At 51.6% G+C, this 16,368-nt stretch overlaps 1 protein-coding gene across 6 annotated transcripts in view; it reads left to right on the top strand.

Moving 5' to 3' along the window:
* The window catches only part of SYNJ2 (synaptojanin 2), a 97,651-nt gene that overhangs the window by 60,705 nt on the left and 20,578 nt on the right, over positions 1–16,368 (top strand). For 5 of the 6 annotated variants that reach the window (XM_061206822.1, XM_061206820.1, XM_061206818.1 and 2 more), the window contains 10 exons: positions 1,619–1,680; positions 4,068–4,164; positions 5,853–6,025; positions 7,434–7,515; positions 8,246–8,395; positions 8,477–8,642; positions 11,125–11,316; positions 12,617–12,698; positions 13,349–13,489; positions 15,099–15,291. In XM_061206822.1, the coding sequence (XP_061062805.1) occupies positions 1,619–1,680; positions 4,068–4,164; positions 5,853–6,025; positions 7,434–7,515; positions 8,246–8,395; positions 8,477–8,642; positions 11,125–11,316; positions 12,617–12,698; positions 13,349–13,489; positions 15,099–15,291 (1,338 nt within the window). The remainder of the gene's footprint in view (positions 1–1,618; positions 1,681–4,067; positions 4,165–5,852; positions 6,026–7,433; positions 7,516–8,245; positions 8,396–8,476; positions 8,643–11,124; positions 11,317–12,616; positions 12,699–13,348; positions 13,490–15,098; positions 15,292–16,368) is intronic. The other variant, XM_061206819.1, reaches the window with a different exon arrangement.

Here is a 16,368-nt window from a genome sequence, read left to right as displayed (position 1 = left end):
GGGTAGGTACACATTCAGGAAATTTAACGTGGACACAGACTTTAATCAGATCTGCAGCCCATATTCCAGGTTTATCAATTTTCTCAGTAATTAGTGTCCATCGTGGCTCCTTTCCCCCTTCAGTCCGGGATCCAGGCCAGCATCACATCCTGCATTTAGTTCTTACATTTCCAGTCTCCTTTAATCTGGACCAGTTCCTCTGCCTTTCTGTCTTTCCTTCTTGTCTTTTCTTGATGTTTTTGGAGAATGTAGGTCTTCTTTTTCTGTAAATTGAATGTTCCTCATTTGGGAGTTTCCCGGTGTTTCATTATGATCAGGCTCAGGGTACTGATCCCTGGCCAGAACGCTGATCGAGCATGTCCTTCTCAGAGGTCCTTCCCATCTGGAAGCCGACCGTGTCCTTCTCAGAGGTCCTTCCCATCTGGAAGCCCCCAGTGGCCCTCTGCCCCTCATTAGTGATGTTAGTTTTGATAACTTGGGCAAGGTGTTCTTCAGTTTCTCCACTTATGCTTAATATGTTTTACTTTTCAACTAACAGGTGATTTATGGAGACACTGAGACCGTACAAGTATCCTGCTCCTCATCAATTTTCCCCCAAGATTTATGGTCAATGGATGACTTTTGCTGAATAATTTTTTACTATGATTGATACAAGATGATGATTTTCCACCACTCCCTCCATGTTTATCAGTTGGTATTTTCTGTAAGGAAGAACCCTCTCTTCTCCCTGTCCCCCATGCGCCCCCCAGCTAGCCATCTACCCAGGCAGCCACCTACCCATCCACCTGCCCACCCATCCATCTATCCATCCACTCATCCACCCATCCATCCAGCTCTGATCTGTATAGATTCATGGATTCCTATTTTATTCATCAGGTTATAATCCACTGCTGTCCTTACATTATTTATTTATTTATTTATTTATTAACATCTTTATTAGAGTATAATTGCTTTACAATGGCGTGTCAGTTTCTGCTTTATAACAAAGTGAATCAGTTATACATATACATATGTCCCCATATCTCTTCCCTCTTGCGTCTCCCTCCCTCCCACCCTCCCTATGTCCTTACATTATTCGACGTTCAAATTGTCCCAGATCTGTCCAGAGAGAGTCCCCTCAAGCAATAACAATATGTAGTTTAAAGTTTGTTTTTTAAGCTTCCAGTGTTAAATAGGTAGTTCTAAACAATAAGGCAAAGTCGTTTGCAGGTAGTTATGACAGCTCAGATTTTAGGGGCAGTCAAGATCCCTGGAGTTGCAGAAGAGGCTGGAAGCGGTTTCTTTCTCCCGGTTGGCTTGGCCTCACCTCTGCACCACAGAAGGGTTTGTGGATCTGATGTGGGCCTCATGGTCTTACCCTGAAGTTTGTCTTCTGTTTGTAGAAGAACCCAGCCGGCGTGGTCCATGCTGCAGTTAGGACGGGGCTGAAGCAGAGCCGGACTCAGGCTGCAGGACCTGCGTTCAGGGCCCGGCCGTCCTGAGCTGTGAATGGGCCATGGAGGGGCCGAGTGGCTGCTGCTTGTGGCCTGGCTGGCAGCAAGAGGGCGAGTGGGAAGGCCATCGCGTACTGGGTTTGCAGGGTGGGAGGAGTCACCGGTGTCCTTTCTCTTTGATTTAGGTGGGTTCCCATCATCTGAGACTCAACAGAGGCCTGGAAGCCAACGCCCCTGCTTTCGACAGGTAGGGTCGTCCGGCCGCATCCTAAGGCTGTTGTCCTTCCTCCCATCAGACAGTAGTACAGGAGCCAGGGTGCCATGGGAAACGGGAGACCCCAAATCTGGAATCTGAATCTGCCTTTTACTTTGGTTCTTTATACAAAGAGGCAGCTTACAAAATGGAATTTTTACTTGCTCTCAGGTTTCCCTGAAGGTTCATTCATAAATGCTCAGGTAACACTTTGCAATTATTTTATCTTATCAGTTCCTTCTGCATTGAAGCTTTATCTATTTGTCCTGGTTAATAAGGGATCATCTAAACTATAGGATATTTCTAAGCTGGTTTGTTTGTGTTTTTAAGGTAACATATTCCCAGGCTTTAAAAAGTCACAGTGTGGAAAGGTATAAAGGAAGAAGTAGAAGTACCCTAACTGCCAATTCCCACTGTTAGTTAGTTTTCTATATGTCATTCTAGAAAAAATTCTGGCTTATACATAGTTCTTTTTTTTTTTGGCTTCATTGGGTCTTCGTTGCTGCACGCGGGCTTTCTCTAGTTGCGGCGAGCGGGGGCTACTCCTCGTTGCAGTGCGTGGGCTTCTCATTGCGGTGGCTTCTCTTGTTGCGGAACACAGGCTCAAGGCGCATGGGCTTCAGTAGGTGTGGCGTGTGGGCTCAGTAGTTGTGGCTCACAGGCTCTAGAGCGCAGGCTCAGTAGTCGTGACGCACGGGCTTAGTCACTCCGCGGTATGTGGGATCTTCCCGGACCAGGGCTCGAACCCGTGTCCCCTGCATTGGCAGGCGATTCTTAACCAGTGCGCCACCAGGAAAGTCCCCCGTAGTTCATTTGTTAAAACACAAATTGGATCATTACACACTTACTGTTCTACAACTCGCTTAAGCCATCGCTAACCTGAACTCTTGGTAATTTGTACTTGAAATAGTTAATAGCTTTTTAAAATATTTGTTTTTTTAACTCTAAATGTTAATTTTAAAATAATCTTAATGGGTATAAAATACTTCTCAAAGTAATTTTTTTAAATGTTTGAATCATTCTAGCTGAAGCTTCATTTGGACTTTAAATTTGCTTGCAGCCTTCTTAGTTACCTTAAGATTGGTGACACCAGCCCACCTGTGCCCCCCTAATTAGCATGTTACACACAGGGCACACTCAGCGCTGAGCAGCTTAGACTCCCCCACTGAGCAGGGCCTGCTCTGTCTGCACCTGTCAGACCTCAGGCCAGGATGCACCTTCTCCGGGGAGGAGGAACCAAAAGAGCCCGGCGGGGCCAGGCCACGCGTGTGGTTTCTTCGGCACCTTCCCCCGGGGCTGCCACATAGCATGGCTCCAGGGGCGGTGCACAGCCTGCCGGCTGTGAGGAGGCCCTGATCTCCCAGATTTGATCCAGCCCTGCATCCTCCCCCTGGGAGGGACTGCAGACAGGGCAGGGCTGCCCGGAGCATGGCCCTGGGAGAATTCTTCTTCATGGGGGCGGAGCCCTCGGGCGGCTCATCTTCAGCTGTCTGCAGAGGGACATAAACTGCCCACTTCAGAATCCACATTCCTCTACACAGTGCTGTCCCTCCAAGTTAGTAAGAGAGTCCCTTTTTCTCTTATTGGGCTAAAAATGGTTCTTTTGTGATAACTAACTTTAAAAAATTCCATTTATGAGAGAAACATGTTATTGTAGAAATTTGGAAAATACAAAAAATGCTTAAAGAAGGAAAGAACTTAAAATCACATAAAATTCTACCACTTTTAACATTGTGGTGTGTTATTTTTTTCTTGTTTTAGACGTTAAGATTGCAGTATTAAATTAATTTTACATTTGCTTTTTGCATTGTGTATTTTCCCTTTTTTTAAAAACTACGTTTAAATATTTCTAACAGTATTAAAATTATAAAGTTACTTTTCAAAAGCTGCTGGTAAAAGATAAATATTAGAGTCTCTCCCTGCTATTTCAACATATGTATTTAAAAATAGTCTCTGGTATACAAAGAATTTTCCTAAAGACTGAAATTTCATTATACCTTCTGGTTAAGGTTAAACATCATGAAATGCAGCACATTGGGCCCTGAGGTTGATGCCTCCTCTCCTACCAGTTTTTCTAGTTCTGAGAAAGGTACCAAGTGAAGTGGATTAACTTCAGAGATACGCACGTCACATTTATAAGGCTCTGTTAATGAAAGGCCAGATTAGCTGTTCTGGATTTAATGGAGGACTTTATAGAAAGTCCAGCATATCCTCCACCTGATGCCACGTGTGTGTAGAAGTCTGATGTGCTGTGTACTCTTGGCCTTTCGTGCGGGACAGCTCGTCCAGGACCTCCAGTGCCTGGCAGGTCCCCTCGAGGGCGGGGCCATCAGTGTGTGTCGCGGGGACATGGCATCATGCGCGGCCCTGCTCTGTTGCAGGCACATGGTGCTTCTCAAGGAGCAGTATGGGAAGCAAGTGGTCGTGAACCTGCTGGGGAGCAGAGGCGGAGAGGAGGTACTCAACAGAGCCTTCAAGGTAACTGGCTTCCCTGCCTGGGGGGGCAGGGAATGAGGGAGCCGAAGGGCCCCTGCTCAGGGCGGGCTTCCATGGGGACTGGGGACAACAGCCCTGCTTTCCCCATGTTGGGGGAGACTTTTTCTATCAGAGCTTCAGCATTAGGTGATTTGGGCTACTGACAAATGAAGTTTAATTTCTGTAAAGCAATGGTTGGGAGAATTTGCTCAAAATGAAAACAAAGCATCTCCCATCTCCAGCTGCATTTCCTCCACTGCTCCCCACTGGGGCATCGACCACCTGGGATGGCCAGGCCTTTCCCTGGCTCTCTTGGACGGGCACACACATGCGTGAACGCACACATGCATGCACGTGCACACGTATGTTTGGGCTTCACCCCGTGCATCCCTGACCTGCTCAGGGAGCCGGAGTTCCCTCTTCCCTTGTTGGTCTGGCCCAGCTGCTGGCCAGCACCTTCTGGCACGTTCACATAGACACCCGCAGGGCACTTGTGCCTATGTGGCTCTTCAGAGCCCCTGCTCGGTTTAAAGCAAGCAACCCTAGATAATTTCCTCCTGTGAACTTGGAGCCTTCAAGTCATCCATCCTTGTCTGGGCTGCCCCTGAAAGCTGCTTCCTGTGTCCAGCTTTCTGTGGGCTCCCCGCGGCTTCCGGCACACGTTCAAGGGAGATGCATGGAGAAACCCTGGGCGGGGAGGGAGCAGTGAGCAAAAGACTCCGCCCACCTCACCTGCATCTCTCCGTTCCAAGTGCTCCCACGTGTGTTCGGTCTACTGTAGACCAAGCTGCAGAAAGAGCTGTGGGCTGTGGGCCTCCACAGTCCTTTCCCAGCAGCCCATGTTCCCTGCTGAATGGGAAAAAAACCCTGTGGTTGTTCAGAGCTCAAGGAAGCCCCTTATGGAGAGAGTTTGAAGTCACACCTCACTTCACGGGAAGAGTGTTCCCTGTGGTCCTGGCCCCTGGCCAGTAGAAGCTGAATCCAGCTGGGTGCTCATTTCCCTCTGTTTAGGAAAGCCATGTGCTTGGAGCTGAGACTTTCTGGTGGCCAGTTTCACTTGGCCAGACCTGCTTTTCCTGTTTGGTTTGTTGCTATTGGCAACAAGCTTGAGAAGTATCTCCACTGCCACCCATCTTGGCAGCCGTGTTGGCAGCTTATTTTAAAGAAGAAGAAGGGAAAAAAAAAAAACCCTCGAGAATCTTTCCCCTTTATGCCTTGATTTTGGGGAGAAGGTGTCCTCCGCACGCCCCCATCAGCTGGTGGGCCCCTGCGCAGGAAAGGCAGGAGATGACTGCAGGCCTCTGGCCCAGCAGGGGAGACCAGACTCCTGGGCAGGTAGGAGGTAAGAGGTGGACCTTACCTGGAGAGACCTGGGTCATGGTCCCAACTGGGGTATCACATGGAAGGAGCTCCCTCAGCCTGTCAGCTCTGCCACGCTGAGGTCCACGCATGGGCAGCCTGTAACCCACTCTGGCTGTCTTTTGTCCAAGGTGGACCTTCTGCCCTTCTGCAGGCAAGATACTCTTCGTGGTTTTGTCCCGAGGGTCTTTGTTCTGTGCTGCCCTTGCCGGGTCAGGGCTGGTAAACCACCGGGTCCACCGTAAGCCTTCACGCTAAGCCCTGCACCGTGTCGAGTGACACGGTTGGCCGCTCAGATGCCCTGCCACCCTCTCCCTTCCTTCCCCTTTCAGAAGCTGCTCTGGGCTTCTTGCCACGCCGGCGACACGCCTATGATCAACTTTGACTTCCATCAGTTTGCCAAAGGCGGGAAGCTAGAGAAATTGGAGAACCTGCTGAGGCCACAGTTGAAGCTGCACTGGGATGACTTTGATGTGTTCGCCAGGGGCGAGAATGTAAGTCCACGGTGAGTCTCGCCTGCATCTTGTCCTCCCGCCGGGTGAGCTGCCGAGTGTCAGGGGCTCTCCCGGGAACATGCCCTCCCTCGCTGCTCCTACGCTTGCAGTTTCTGGGGCCGCAGGCTCGGTGATATCGGGCACCTTGGGTTCTGGCCTTCTCCTTTCCCTTCCCACAATCGGAGATGCTTGTGAATTTTGTGAGCAGTTGATAAATCACGGTTTTCTGGCAAAATGTACTGATGGCGGGGACCGGGTTAAACGGTGGAGCCATGGTGACCATCCAACTTATCATCCGAACTGTGATGAAAATTAGAAAGAGTGAAGGGGGGCAGCTGGCATAAACCCGATTGCCTAAGGGAACTGGGGTGTGGATTCCCTGCTCAGAGTGGAGGAGAAGGAAGTCCGGTTTCCACAGATCAGTACAGTTGATGCTGATTATTCACAGATTCCATATTTGCAGATTTGCCCACTTGCTAAAGCTTATTTGTGACCCCAAAATCGAACTCTTGGAGCATTCACGGTCATTCACCAGACCTGCTCAGAGCAGTGAGAAATTTGAGGCGCCTGCCGTGCGTGTTCCCGGCTGAGGTGGGGCCAGGCCCCGCTCGGCCTGCTTGTTTCAACTCACCCTGCAAACGGGTGTTCCCGTGCCATCTGCTTGGTGCCACATTTTCACTTCTTTGTGCATCTTGTCGGAGATTTCACTGTTTAAAATGCCCCCCAGGTGTGGTGCTAAGTGCTGTCCAGGGTCCTAAGCCCAAGAAGGGTGTGACGTGCCTCACGGAGAGAGTACGTGTGTTCGAGAAGTTTCGTTCAGGCACGAGTTACAGCGCTGATGGCCAAGGCTTCACTGTGGATGAATCAACAATATATATTAAATTAGGTGTCTTTAAACAGAGACACACATAAAACAAGGTTATATATTGATTAGCTGATGAAAATACGTGAGCAGAGGCTCACGGGAACATAGCCCCCCCAGGAGCAGTGACTCAGCGTTTGCTGCTTTGCTAACAAGTTCATTCGCCAACAGTTCACGCAACTTTCTAGAACGTAACTATGGTGATAACGAGATTTGACTATTTATAACGGCCCTGGTGTGCAGGCTGCCGAGAGCGCGTTCTGGGCTTGGCCACCACTCCAGCAGTGCTGGGACCCACCGCGCCGGGTACCGTTGGGGGGCCCCCGCTGGGGTTTCCGTGGGAAAGACAAACAGCTTAGGATCCACCGGGCTGAGTAACTCTGGTGGCTTTGGGCTGCCCGGGTGGGCTGTAGTTGGCAGGCGGCCTACCAGGGAGGAGGTGGGGGGTTCTTTCTCGGGACGAGGTTCCTTGGGGGCCTGCACTCAGATGGGCCATTGTGCCACGGCCAGTGCTCCTTCCAGCAGAACTTGTAACTTGTGTGTGTTGTTTCCTGAAGTTTTCAGAAAGGCACTTTGCGGATGAACTGTCTCGACTGCCTGGACCGAACCAACACGGTGCAGAGCTTCATCGCCCTCGAGGTCTGTCTCTCGGGCCATCTGTGTCCTGTCCTGTGCCTTCAGGGGGATGGGCTGGGCTCAGCACCCTTGTCGGCAAGATGAGGGAGGCCTCGCTGGGCTGACGTTCCCACTGTGGGGAGGGGGCAGTGATGTGTCCGGCATCTAGAGAGAGGTCTCCCTGGGTAGCTGGCTTGCCAATGCCATGATGTGCCTTTGGCCTATCGCAGGCACGCTTTCACCACTCTTTGGAATGCACCCCAGACATGGTGGCCCAAAGGTGCTACCATGGCCCAAAGGAGAAACGGTAGCCGTGTGTAGTGATTTTTGTGAATGCTCCCTTAGAGGAAGGCGGGGTGAGACTGCCTGAGATGAGGCTGGGTTTGAAGCCTGGGAGGGAGTTTGAAGCCTGTGGTCTGCTGCCTGGGTGGCCTCTCCTGGCTCACCGCTGGGAGGAGGAGTGGGGTCCGCGCTGCCTGCCGTCCATCCCTTGCTGTCCTGTTTGCGGGTAGTGTAGGGGAGGGAGAGGGGAGGGTGTCAGAGGAGGGCTGGGTGAAGTATAGATAAAGTTGGGTGAGTTGTAGAAGCCCCGTTCTCTGCTGCGAGGGTGCCTTGTCCTCTGGGGGGCACAGAGTCACCCACAGCGATCCTCTGAGGAGGAACTCATGGGGATGGCGCCTGGTGGTGTCCCCTGGGCGCCTGGGGGGCAGCTTCCGGGTGAGAAGTTGGTGACCACTGTCCTCTCCTCTCCCAGGTCCTCCCCCTGCAGCTTGAGAGCCTAGGGCTGAATTCAAAGCCCATTGCCGACCGCTTCGTGGAGTCCTTCAAAGCCATGTGGTCTCTGAACGGGCACAGCCTGAGCAAGATGTTCACGGGCAGCCGGGCCCTGGAAGGGAAGGCCAAGGTAGGGGCAGGCCATGGGGGGCGGGGGGCGGGTGGTGCCTGTACAGGCCCCTCTCACGGCCTGTCGTCCGGCCCGTGGCAGGTGGGGAAGCTGAAGGACGGGGCCCGGTCTGTGTCTCGCACAATCCAGTCCAACTTCTTCGACGGGGTGAAGCAGGAGGCCATCAAGCTGCTGCTGGTCGGGGACGTCTACGCTGAAGAGTCTGCGGACAAAGGAAGGATGCTGCTGGACAACCAGGCCCTGCTGGGTGAGGGGCTCCCGCTCTGCCTGGGGAGGCGTCCGGCTGCCCTGCCATCCAGAGGGCGGTGGTTGGGGGGTGCTAGCCAGCCTTCCCACCCCTCACGTCATCCAAGATGGTGGGTGGCAGGCACCCCCCTGAGCTGCGGGGCAGCGGGAGGGAGCTTCTGTGCTCAGATCTGATCCTTGACTTCTCAAAGTGTCCATGTCTTTGAATGTTAACCCCTCCAGGAATCTTTCTCAGCTTGAAAGCGTTCTTGGTCCCACTGCCAACTCTCATTTGTGGGGAGTCTTCCATGAGGGTGGCCTCCTGTTTCTATTACGGTCCCAGCGTGATCAGTCGCATGGTCTGACCAGCTGATCTAAGCAGCTTGCCGCTGTGTTTCGTATTTTAGGAGATGCTCAGCCGGGTGCAGCCACACGAGGAGGCAGAGGAGAGGCTCAGGAAAAAACAAAGTTAATACACTCACAGGTCCTAGAAATGTGACTCGGGACCACATGGAAAACGCCAGGGTGGTCAGGAGACAGAAGGGCACTTAGGCCACAGCCTTTATTGGGGTTTCCATAGGGAAGGCTGGGCAAAGTGTAGGACTGGCTAGTTTGAGTAACCGTGGGGGCTTTGGGCTAGTGATGGGCTCTAGTTGGATGGGACCTGGTCCTAGGATGATTAAGGCAGAGGAACATCACCTCCGGGGTGTGCCGGCCAGAAGGAGGAGGTACGGCTCTGGGTGGCTTGTGTGCGTGTAACAGGCTCTGGCTGAGTCTGAGAGTTGGCTTAGCCCCGGGAGGGGCAGTCTCTCCCCAGCCAGAAGGTCAGACACCACAATATACAGAAGATAAAAATGTGTCCACAGTACCAGCTGTCACTGTGGTTCCCGGTGCTTTCTGGACTCACGTGAGAGCTCACTCTTCTACTTTCTTAATTTGCACCATTTCGAAACCGAGAGGCGGGGAGAAGTGGAGAGGGGTTCACAGGGGTCAGAGTCAATGTCTTTGAGTGTTAAGTCATCCAGGAATCTTTCTCAGCTTGAAAGGGTTCTTATTCCCATTGTCAGGTATCATTTGTGGGGAGTCTTCTATGAGGGTGGCCTCCTGTTTCTATTCCGGCCCCAGGACCCTGTAGAAATCTCCCAGGGATGAGGACACCTTCCACTCCTCAGGGGCAAGACTGTCATGGTTCCCTCAATCGCTAGAGGTTTCTTTTTTCTTTTTTCTTTACTTGAGATATATTTGATATATAGCATTACATTAGTTTCAGGTATACAACATAATGATTCGATATTTGTATATGTTTCAAAATCATTACCACAGTAAGTCTAGTTAATATCATCACCACACATAGTTACAATTTTTTCTCTTGCGATGAGAACTTTTAAGAACTACTCTCTTAGCACCTTTCAAATATACAACACAGTATTGTTAACTGTAGTCACCACGCTGTACATTATATTCCCAGGGCTTATTTAACAGGAAGTTTCTACCTTTCGACCACCTTCACCCACCTCGCCACACCCGCACCCCAACCTCTGACAACTGTTCTCTGTATCTATGAGTTCATTGTGTGTGTGTGTGTGTGTGTGTGTGTGTGTGTGTGTGTGTGTGTGTAAGATTCCACATGTAAGTGAGCTAGAGGTTTGTTTGGGAAAATTTTAGTGGCATCTTATCCCGTAGAGCCTGTAAACATTATAGGGCTCATGGAAAAGAAGGGGAGACCCAGTGTTTTTCCTTATAAAAATGTATAACTCTTGGTTTAGAAATTTTTGGTGTTTTTGAAAAATTAGTTTGCCCATGCTTAAAATGACTTCATACCCCTTTTCTACTTTTTTTCTTCCATCATTGGGGGAACCCCTATTTGGCTTCTGGTAGCCAAGGTGACATTTGTGTCAACCCTGGAAACAAGGCCAGCTCAATAAATGTGGAAAGAAGCTCTGAGTAGTACAGTGAGTCTTATTTCATAGCAAAGTAAATGTGATAGATATTTGGGCTAAATCCCTAGTTTAAAAAATGGACTATATTTTGGCTATCTAGAGGAGGGACTTGGCTCAGAGTAATGATTTTTTAAAGGCTTAAGTCTGAGGTAAAACAAAACATTTCAGGCATGCGGATTGGAAGGTGGAAAATGCAAAGATGGGTGTCAGACCCTTAAAGTTCTGTGTGTATATATTTAATATGGAAAGTTGCAGTGTCCCCTTAGTTAAATTCCCACGGGATCGTGGAGTGACCGCCGAGGATGAGATTCCCTGTGATCTGATGTCACAGCCTCTGTGGCTCTGTTGGGGGAAGGGTGTGGAGGGGACGTTATGGCAGAAGTGCCATAGGAAAGTGTTCGTGGGTGGTTTTTAGCCTCTTAGCACCTTTATAAGGAGCATCCATTGGTCCGTATAGATGGGATCGTGCATCCCCCTCTGACAGAGAGCCTGGCCATGTTTCTGCGGGGGGGGGGGGTGCATGGGGATTGGGGTGCAAACATGCCCTTTCTGTGCCCCCAACAGTGACTCCCAGGATCCTGCGAGCCATGTCAGAGCGCCAGGCAGAGTTCACGAATTTCAAGCCGGTGCGCGTTGCCGTGGGCACCTGGAATGTGAATGGCGGGAAGCAGTTCAGGAGCAACCTGCTGGGCACTGCCGAGCTGGCTGGCTGGCTGCTGGATGCGCCCGTGTTTTCCGGAGTCTCTGGATCCCAGGGTGAGCGTGGCCGGGACAGGACGACAGGTGCAGACCCCCGGCCCCGGCCGCCGTCTCACCTCGTCCGCAGGTGGACTTGGGAAGTTGGGTATTTGGCCTTCTCGCTCCTTGGAATGTTTAGAAAGCTCTGTGGAAAGTTAGACCACAGACATGGTTTTTTTTTTTTTTGACCGTGGCTTGCGGGATCTTAGTTCCCTGACCAGGAATCGAACCCAGGCCCTCGGCAGCGAAAGTGTGGAGTCCTAACCACTGGACTGCCAGGGAATTCCCTGTGTACCTTTTAAGAATAAAACAATTCCGAGGCTGACACCTCACCTTTTGTCTTATATCGTGCAAGGTAATATTTAATGGCCTCGGAAGTCAGGATTCGAACACGTACTTTTTCTCCAGTCAGCGTTTATGTAGGGGTTTTGCTTTTTCCCGCTCACTTGGATTCTGGAAAGACTCGTGGTCGGGTTCCCTGCCTGTTGATGTGCGGTGGAGGGCGGGGTCAGCTCTGCTTACGTACCTTGATCGACAGCTGTCCGGACGGTGCCCAGAGCCCCGTCCCCGCTCTCTGTGATCTGTCCGCATGTGGCAGGGGGTTGGGGGCAGGGTAGCTCGAGTACCTTGTTCGGAGTCGCTGGGATGCCTCAGGCAGCTGAGTGTCAGGACACATCTGGAGGCAGGCAGCAGGTAGCTGCAGGGCTTCTATTAACCTAAGATTCCCTGTTAAAGGGGACAAAGAGAGAATGGATGAGCAGCACTTCTGCTCGCCGTGCTTCCTGTAAACCAGGCATTTCTGGGGCAGAGTTCATCAGAGCGGGTCCCAAGCAGGGCTGGATGTCCCCTTCTCTGACCACCAGGACAACAGTGCCCTGGGACAGGACCACAGTCAGACATGATCCCGGCAAGGCTGGCCCAGCGCTGTGAAAAGTACTGAGGGACACAAACAAGTATGAGCCAGTGCTGCGCCCTGGCAACTTAGGGTCTGGTTGGGGGGGTGGGTCGGCTGCGTGTGGAAGTTATCGGTCCAGGCACTCTACATGTGTTCTCCGATTTACGCTTTACGACCACCCTGCGAGGTGGCCGCTACCGTCCCTTTTGCAGAGCAAGCAGCAGAATTTGGAGAGGTTAGTGACGCGCCCAGGATGTAGCCAGGGAAGAGCCGTGGGCACAGTGGGAGCTGGAGGGAGGTCGGCGCGTGGAGCTCACCACGTGGTCTGGAGGCGTCACCCAGGCCATGGGACGGCCGGCCCACGAGTCGGCCAGCACAGGCCTCCGTGGGTCTGACTTCCTTCGTCTCCTGCTTGCTCTGCAGATGACAGCAGCCCAGCTGACATATTTGCCGTGGGGTTTGAAGAGATGGTGGAACTGAGCGCAGGGAATATCGTCAACGCCAGGTAGGCGGCCAGGCGTGGTGGGGTGGGATCCTGAGCGGGGAGCCTCTGCACTTCTGACTGCTCCCGCCTCGTCCTCACAGACGTACGCCTCTCCCTTCCTCTCTCTTTGCTGATTAAGGAAATAGAAGGAAGGGGGAGTTAGGCTCTGTACTCCATGGGTGCTGCTGCCTCGGCCACGTGTCCAGTGATTCACGCTGCGAGCTGGCATGTGTGAGCCCCGAGGGCATGGGCCGGGCTGGGCGGGGGCTGACTCACGTTTCCTGTGTGCGAGTGTAAGAAAGAAACCAGTACAAAGGAAAGAAAACCACTGGATTAACATTTGGTGTGAGGTCAGCTGGACTCTTTCTTTCCTAGTCCATTTCAAGGCACTTTCTGAACAAATAATAAAACCTGGTTCTATGGAGGTCTTATGAGCAAGGCCCTGTGCTGGGGTTCAGGTGGCAGGGGTTGGGTGGGGCACATGTTTGATGTGTACAACACAACCAGAAATATGGGGATAGCCCATTGCAGGGATTAAGGCTCACATGGCACTAATGCAGGAGCGCGCAGGCAGCATGACGTCAATAAAGAACCAACTAAGGGCTAGAGGGGTTTATAGGTGGGAGAGCCTGCTTCCAGCTCACGCTAAACAGCATCCTTCTTTTCTCCAGTACCACCAACAGGAAGATGTGGGGTGAGCAGCTTCAGAAAGCCATCTCACGCTCTCATAGGTATATTCTCTTGACTTCGGCACAGCTGGTGGGCGTCTGTCTTTATATCTTTGTACGTCCGTACCACGTCCCCTTCATCAGGTAAGAACATTTCGCTTACGAACATCTGGGGGAACACGGGATTGTTTGATTCTGACTTCCTTCCCCCCACCCCCTTCCTGCAACAGGAATCAGGACCTGCCATTATTTTAGATAAATGTAACAAAACCCCCAAGGAAAAACCAAGCTGAATAGAATATTGTCTAGCATTTAAAAAGCCACAGTGGGAACCTTCTAGCTCAGGAAGCTGGACCCTTTTAGAAAGAGTGTTTCACGATCGTTGTCACCAGGGCTCAGTTTTGCACAAGGAAAGGGATTCCTTGCTGAAATGTTAGACAGGAAACCTCTGACCAAGAGCTGGGTAACTCATCAGGAAATGCCAATTCTTTAGTCTCTTTTTAAAAGAATTCTAAATAAGATGTGTGGGCAGAAAGCCTCTACCACTGTCACCCCATTATTGGGTCTCCAAAGTGACAGCTTTGTGAATGTCAGAAAGGGAAAAAGCTTAGGAAAAGCGTGTCTTTTAGGAAAGCCCGTGCGTGTCTCTGTGTGTGTGTGTGCATGTGTGTGTGTGTGCATGTGTGCATGTGTGCGTGCATGGGGGTTTTAAGGTTTGGGAGGAACATCCCTTTCCCCTCAACTGTCTCATAGCCTCACATTGCTCCCTGGTCTCATTCATGTTGTTGGAACGTCCTCTGGTCTTTCTCTTTGCCGATACCAGACAAAGAGATACTTGGAGAGCAAGACTGTGCTCTGTGCTCATAATCCTCTTCTATGACCTTTGGGAAATGTTAAAGTCTGTGTCCCCCAGTTGTTTGCTGTGACAGTCTGGCAGTGTCCACAGTGAGTGGGTAAAAGTCAGTTACGGTCAGAGTAAAGGTGAGGTTAGGGTAGAGGTCAGAGATAGAACATGAGGAAGGGAGTGATGCCGAGGGGCTCCGGATTTCCCAGGTGCCAACTAAGGTCCCACCACCTGTGTCCCTTTAGCCTCAAGCTCACACACTGTTGGCAGGTTATCCCCGTACCTTGTCTGTTGGGTAACAGTCCCAGGGAGCAGGCGGAGGCTTCGGCCCCTGGTCCTGTGGACCTACGCACTCACCTGTGTGCATTATAAGTTGGCATTTTAATGCCAGGCGTCTGCTTGGAAACCACCCGCCCAGCCCAGCATAGATAACTGGATGGTTCCTGTTTTTTAAAATGTGTTGATTACCTCATGGCACGCCCTGTACTTTGCAGAAGAGCCGTGTGGGATGGGGTCGGGGGCGGGGGACTCCATGCTGCTTCTGCCGCAGCAGCGAGACCGGACGCGGAGGGCCAGGGTGGAGGTGATTCATCTCCACGGTGCTTTGTGGGGTGCTTAAGTGAGCACCTCGGAGCTGGGGCCGTGGAGAGGATGCTCCAGCCCTCCCACAGGGCAGCTGCCCACGATGAGAAGGAGGGTCAGGAGTGATGCGGAGCTGATGGCAGTCCCCCTGTCCCTGTGCGGCCTGGCCGCTGAAGATGGGATGGACCAGCCTCTGAGCTGAGGCTTTCGAGGTTCTCAGATCCGCAAGCCTTGTGCCGCCGCCCGGATCTTCTCTGTAGCAAAGCTGCTCATGCTTTTCCTTCGGAGCCCCTGAGAGGCCCCCCGCGTGTGCATTCTCTGTTCCAGGGACGTGGCGATTGACACAGTGAAGACGGGCATGGGGGGAAAGGCGGGGAACAAGGGCGCCGTGGCCATCCGCTTCCAGTTCCACGGCAGCAGCTTCTGCTTCGTGTGCAGCCACCTGACGGCCGGGCAGTCCCAGGTGAAGGAGAGGAACGAGGACTACAGGGAGATCACCCAGAGGCTGAGCTTCCCGACGGTGAGAGCGTGGCAGAGGCGTGTGAGGCCCCCCTGCTCGGGTCAGCCCCACACACAGTTTTCTGAGCTGCTAATACGGGCAGGCGGTGGCGATACGACCGTAGGAGGGTCCCTGCCCCTGGGGGCTCAGCACTGGCGGCGGGGATGTGACCAGGGGTGCGGCAAGAGCGGTGAGCAGGGAGTCCGGCCCAGGAGTGTTCCGCCTCCCGTATCTCTGTGCGTTTCCTGAATGTCCTGATGTGGCCTGCGTTTTCTTATTCTAATGCAACTGTGTGGAATGGGGAAAGAAAACCAGTGCGTCCATGCTTTGTCCAAGTTGGTGAAGAACATTTGAATCCAACCAGTATAAGACTTGGTTTTCTTGAGACTCACACATACATTCTGTTGTGGCTCAGAAGAGAATACACGTTTTTGAAACCAGTGAATTCTTGGCTCAGGAGCTCTGGATCCTGGTATGGTCTCGCGGTTGCCAGTACCATGCGTCATGCCTCCCTCTAGTGGTGGTCCAGAGGTTTTCATTCTGAAGCCGGGGGATCTTTTCAAATTAAGATTTGAATGTTTTCCTTTCTGTGCATAGATGATGGTCCCGCACACCTTCAGCCTGGTGCGGACACCTATTTCCCAGCAGTGAGGGTAGACTTTAGCCGTTCCTGCCACACATTCTGCCCATGCCTGAGACAAGGTTGGCTGGGTCACGGAGCTCTTCCATGTGAGGCCAGATCCCTTAAAACTGACATCCTGTTCACTGGGCTGCCCTCAAGGCAAAAATTCCTTAGTTTTCATTAAGAAGTGCTGTAATCCTTGGAGTTTTTATTTCTTGGATTAAAAAATAAATGAGTTGGGAAATTTGCAATTGTAGTTTTCCAGATTATGTAGGGCTAATATTTTCTTTGTGTGTCTGTGTAGTTAAAAAAGAAAAGTCCAACCCTTCTTACTTAAAAAGTGCTATTTCAAAGCAGCAAACATGGGACACATTTAAAATAATTAAAGGGTTTATACTATAGCTTTCTTCAACAGAAATATTGACGGTACCTATAAGTTAATACTCTGTACCTGTTCAGTAGAGTAGCCACTAGCC

The sequence above is a fragment of the Eubalaena glacialis genome, chromosome 12, assembly GCF_028564815.1.
Source record: "Eubalaena glacialis isolate mEubGla1 chromosome 12, mEubGla1.1.hap2.+ XY, whole genome shotgun sequence".
Classification (NCBI taxonomy): domain Eukaryota; kingdom Metazoa; phylum Chordata; class Mammalia; order Artiodactyla; family Balaenidae; genus Eubalaena; species Eubalaena glacialis.
The sequence above is the reverse complement of the archived record's forward strand: the minus strand, read 5'-3'. Positions and strand labels throughout refer to the sequence as shown.